The sequence below is a fragment of the Cebus imitator genome, unplaced genomic scaffold, assembly GCF_001604975.1.
Source record: "Cebus imitator isolate Cc_AM_T3 unplaced genomic scaffold, Cebus_imitator-1.0 Scaffold489, whole genome shotgun sequence".
Lineage (NCBI taxonomy): Eukaryota > Metazoa > Chordata > Mammalia > Primates > Cebidae > Cebus > Cebus imitator.
In genome coordinates, this window is record NW_016107804.1 from 144,603 (window position 1) to 150,012 (window position 5,410).

The following is a 5,410-nucleotide window of genomic DNA, read 5'->3' on the forward strand; positions in this document are numbered from 1 at the left end:
TTAGTAGAGACGGGGTTTCACCGTGTTGACCAGGATGGTCTCGATCTCTTGACCTCGTTGATCCACCCGCCTCGGCCTCCCAAAGTGCTGGGATTACAGGCGTGAGCCACCGCGCCCGGCAGGACTTTTTGTTATTTAAAAAAAAAAAAATCAATATGCCATTATCACATCCACCAAAATTAAGAGTAAGAACGTTTTAAAATGGTCATTTAAAAAGCGTTATTAACAGTTGCCAACATAGTAGAAATAGAAATAAGACTAAATTTTTAAAAAGTAATTTTTTCCCATATGGAATTATGAATTGTTTTCACGTATGCAAAAGTATGTATCGACTGGGCATGGGGGCTGACACCTGTAATCCCAGCACTTTGGGAGGCTGAGGCAGGTGGATCACGAGGTCAGCAGACCAGTCTGACCCACATAGTAAAACCCTGTCTCTACTAAAAATATAAAAATTAGCTGGACGTGGTGGTGTTCCCCTGTAATCCCAGCTACTCAGGAGGCTGAAGCAGGAGAATTGCTTGAACCTGCGAGGCAGAGATTGCAGTGAGCCAAGATCGCTCCACTGCACTTCAGTCTGGGCTGGAGTGAGACTCCTTCTCAAAAAAAAAAAAAAAAATTGTATCTACTTGGAGACATTTAACTTTAAAAGATGGCAAATTAGGCTGGGCATGGTGGCTCATGTTTGTAATCCCAGCATCTTTTTGGGATCTGAGTTAGGTGGATTGCTTGAACCCTGAAATTTGAGTTCAGCCTGGGCAAGATGGTGAAACCCCATCTCTACAAAAAAATAGAAAAATTAGCCAGGCATGGAGGGGTATGGCTGTAGTCCCAGCTACTTGGGATGCTAAGATTGGAGGATGGCTTGAGCCTGGGAGGCTGAGGTTACAGTGAGCTGAGATTGTACCACTCCACACTAGCCTAGGTGACAGAGCCAGACCCTGTCTCAAAAATAAATAATTAAATAAAGGCAAATTATTATTTTTAAAAATATTGCTATTCAGTTTATCTAAGCAGTACTTTTTTTTTTTTTTTTTCGAATCCTGGCGTTCATAATTTTCTTTCATCTAAGCAGTACTTTTGATGAATTTCTTTACTTTTTAACATTTTATTTTGAAATAATTACAGACACAATTATAGAATTATAATTAAGAAATTGCAAAAATAGTATAGCATGATCCTGAGCTTCCCTGGCATAAAGTATTCTGTAGAATATACATTTCATGGCCAGGCACAATGGTAATCTCAACATTTTGGGATCCTGAGGCTGGTGGATCACTTGAGGTCATGAGTTTGAGACCAGCCTGGACAACATGGCGAAAAACCCCACCTTTGCAAAAAATACAAAAATTAGCCAGGCATGTTGGCATGTGCCTGTAGTCCCAGCTGCTTGGAAGGCTGGTGCAGGAGGATTGCTTGAGCCCAGGAGGTTGAGGCTGCAGTGAGCTGTGATGGCCTGACTGCACTGCAGCCTGGGTGACAGAACAAGACCTTGTCTCAAATAAAAATAAAGAAGAATATGTTTTATTATTAAAGTTGGTAAATGTTTGGAGGGATTTAATGTGTATGTTTGGCCTATAGAAATACATATATATATATGTGTATTTTAACTTGGCATTTGTGATTTTTTTCTTTTATTTTCTTTTTCAGACAAGATCTTACTCTGTTCCCTAGGCTAGAGTGCAGTGGGGAGATCTTGGCTCACGACTTACTGCAACCTCCACCTCCCAGGCTTAAAAGGATCCTCCCACCTCAGCCTCCTGAGTAGCTGGGACTACTGGCATGTGCCACCATGCCTGGCTAAATTTTTTTGAACTTTTTTGTAGAGACAGGGTTCACTATGTTGCTCAGGCTAGTCTTGAACTCCTGGGCTCAAGCAGTTCGCCTGCCTCAGCTTCCCAAAGTTCTGGGATTACAGGCGTGAGCCACTGTGCCCAGGCCGTATATGAATATTTTTAATGTTATCACATAAACAGTATAATTGTGAAGCTCAAGCTGAGATTTTATTTCCCAGATAAAGCAACATCATTTTATATATAGAAACTCTAAAATAAATAACATTATCTCACTGTGGAACATAATTTATTTAAAAATTAAATTCAAGAATACTATTTCCGCTGATGTTTTACTATGAAAAGTTTGAAGCAAACAGAAAAGTTGCAGGAATTGTACTTGTGTACTTACCATCTAGGTTCTACACTTAGCATTTTACTATATTTATGTTAGCACGTCTTTCCATTTCTCCATTTTTACTTTCGATGATTTTCGCAATATGTTGTAGACATCAGTACACTTAAACATGCTTATCATTAGCTTGAATTCTGTAGAACTTTACCATCACCTTAGAAAGTTTCTGGAAGCCTCTTCTTAGCCATTCTTCACCTTCACCCATAGAGGCAACCAGTCCTGCCTTTTTTCACCCTAGATTAGTTTTGCCTGTTCTAGAACTAGGAATGTTCATTTAATGAATTATACAACTCACAGTGCTTAAGCTTGCATATATCAAATTCCTTAGTTCTTTTCAGAGCCAAATTAGGTATTTTAAATATGAGCATCCAAGTTAGTACTAGTAAGGTTTGTTTTTTTTTAAGATGAAGTCTTGCTCTGTTGCGCAGGTTGGAGTGCAATGGTATGATCTCGGCTCACTGCAGCCTCCACCTCCCAGGTTCAAGTGATTCTTCTGCCTCAGCCTCCCAAGTTGCTAGGATTACAGGTGTGCGCCACCACACACAGCTTATTTTTGTACTTTTAATAGAGACAGGGTTTCACCATGTTGGTCAAGCTAGTCTCAAACTTCTGACCTCAAGTGGTCTGCCTGCCTTGGCCTCTCAAAGTGCTGGAATTACAGGCATGAGCCACCATGCCCGGCCTAGAATGGCACTTTTATTAGGAAATATTAATGCTGTACTTTTTACTTTTTGTTATCTGTAGGACCACCCATAACACAATCAAGCTTGATAAACAGCCGTGACCAGCCTGGGACAAGTGCAGTGCCCAATCTTGCATCAGTGGGAACAAGACTACCTCCTCCTTTACCCCAGAACCTCCTTTACACAGTATCAGAACGTAAGTGCATGTTGTTTGACTTAAAATTGACAGGGTATAGAAAAGCCAAGTTGTCTCATATCAGTATTACCCTTTAAAAAATTGTAAATAGTTTTTGTTCTTACGGATTCTAAAAGTTGTATTCGCAATACAGTTTATTGTGTGTTTATGCTATATAGCCATATTTTAATTTCATGTGATATGGGAGAGAAAGGCAAGGCTTTCTGTTTTGGAGAATTTTACTTTGCCATAGAGTAGCAACATTTAGTCTCTACTTTTTATTTTTTTGAGATGGAGTCTCACTCTGTCACCCAGGCTGGAGGGCAGTGGCACAGTCTTGGCTCATTGCAGCCTCCACCTTCCAGTTTCAAGTGATTCTCCTGCCTCAGTGATTCTCCTGATTCTCCTAAGTAACTGTGACTAGAGGCATTTGCCACCATGCCCAACTAATTTTTGTATTTTTAGTAGAGATGGGGTTTCACTGTGTTGGCCAGGCTGGTCTTGAACTCCTGACTCAGGTGATCTGCCTGCCTCGGCCTACCAAAGTGCTGGGATTACAGGTGTGAACCACCATGACCAGCCTAATATCAAGTCTCTTCTAAAGGAAATTTATTTTGAAGCTTTTAAAAAGAATTGTTTATCTGATTGATTTTCTAAAACAAGACTTATATCTTAAGAAGTATATAAAAGATTGGGCTAAATATGCCTAATAATTAACTTGCATACGGAAATGAAGATAGCATCATTTAAATTGTAATGTTCTGTGTTTAGGCTGTTTGTAACATTCATGTTTGATTGTAATAATACATTTTTCTTGAACCCTAAAATTCTCTTTTATTTCTTAGGTGTTATTGTTGACTAAAGCTTTAAAAAATTCCTTTCTTCAAAAACGTTTTTTAAAAAGGTAGTTGTATTAAAAATGTTAAATTAGAAGATTTTTTTTTTTTTTCCCCAAGGACAGGTAACTTAATGGATATGTTCATCTTTTATGTAACTATATTCATCATAAATTTGGTTTTGCATCCTAAACATTTCTGCATCTCTTTTATGTCTTGGAGAGGCAATTCAGCAGACTGGTTAAGCCCGGTTTCAAATCCTAGTTTTATTTTTGTTTTGTTTTGTTTTTCCCTTAAATGACTCATGTTTCTTTCTAATGAATTGATCACTACATTTCCGAAGTTATAAAATGGCCAACAGACCATAGAAAGATAATTCTTTAGGCTCCTGCATGAAACCAACAGCTTCAGCAAACTGCTCGCCATGATTCAGGGCCAATTTTTTATTCTTAAATTTTTTTTATTTTCAAATCCTGGTTTTATCATTTACTGTCTTTGTGACCTTGAGCAAGTTGCTTAGCCTCTCTGTAGCTCAATTTCCTCTTTAAAATGGGAATAATATTACCTCATTAAGGTTGTTTTGAGGAATAAATTAATACATCTAAAGCAACTAAAAAAGTACCTACCCACTAGTAAGCTATAAGGATTCTTTATTATATTATTGAAGCTATTATTGTCTCCTGAGAATTTCAAACTCTCTGAAATCGAACCTATTAACTTCCACCATCCCTGTTTTTCTCAATGGAATAACACCCACCTAATTATCTAGAATGGAAACTTTCACAGGACTGACTTACTGCTTTGCTTTTTTACATCTAGTTAATGAAAAATTATTTCTTTCTTTGAAGTATCCCTTTCTATTTCTTATATGGCCTCTGCCTTCATCCACACTAGATGACCTCACATTTGGATTATTACTGTAGTCTACTTGACACCATTATGTTTTATTTTTAACTTCCCTAAGTCATACCACATAATGCTACTAAGCTAATATTCCTGAGAAAACCAACCGTGAAAGTTCCTTATAAGAACTTTCCAGTGGCTACCATTTCTTTCTGAACCATCGACAAACCCCTCTCTAGGGCTTCTAACTCTTTTTTTTTTTGAGACAAAGTCTTGCTCTGTCACCCAGGCTGAAGTGCAGTGGTATAATCTCAGCCCCCTGCAACCTCTGCCTCATGGGTTCAAGCAATTCTTGTGCCTCAGCCTCCCAAGTAGCTGGGATTACAGATATGTGTCAATATGCCCAGCTAATTTTTTTGTATTTTTAGTAGAGAGGGTTTTGTCATGTTGGCTAGGTCTCAAACTCCTGGCCTCAAGTGCTCTGGCTTCCTTGGCCTTGCAAAGTCCTGGGATTACAGATGTGAGCCACTGCACCTAGACTTTTTTTTTTTTTTTTGAGGCGGTCTCACTCTGTTGCCCGGGCTGGAGTGCAATGGTGCCGTCTTCGCTCACTGCAGCCTCAACCTTCCGGGTTAAGTCATCCTTCCACTTCAGCCTCCCAAATAGCTGGGACCACAGGCATGTGC

At 39.0% G+C, this 5,410-nt stretch overlaps 1 protein-coding gene and 1 non-coding gene across 3 annotated transcripts in view; one reads left to right on the top strand and one right to left on the bottom strand.

Annotated features, from left to right (window-relative positions):
* The window catches only part of RBM27 (RNA binding motif protein 27), an 83,209-nt gene that overhangs the window by 32,161 nt on the left and 45,638 nt on the right, over positions 1-5,410 (top strand). For both annotated transcript variants that reach the window (XM_017513230.2, XM_017513231.1), the window contains exon 8: positions 2,932-3,066. In XM_017513230.2, coding sequence (XP_017368719.1) covers positions 2,932-3,066 — 135 coding nt within the window. The remainder of the gene's footprint in view (positions 1-2,931; positions 3,067-5,410) is intronic.
* LOC119468764 lies at positions 4,184-4,320 on the bottom strand. Its single transcript, XR_005197524.1, has one exon. It is a non-coding gene; the product is annotated as a small nucleolar RNA SNORA2/SNORA34 family (small nucleolar RNA).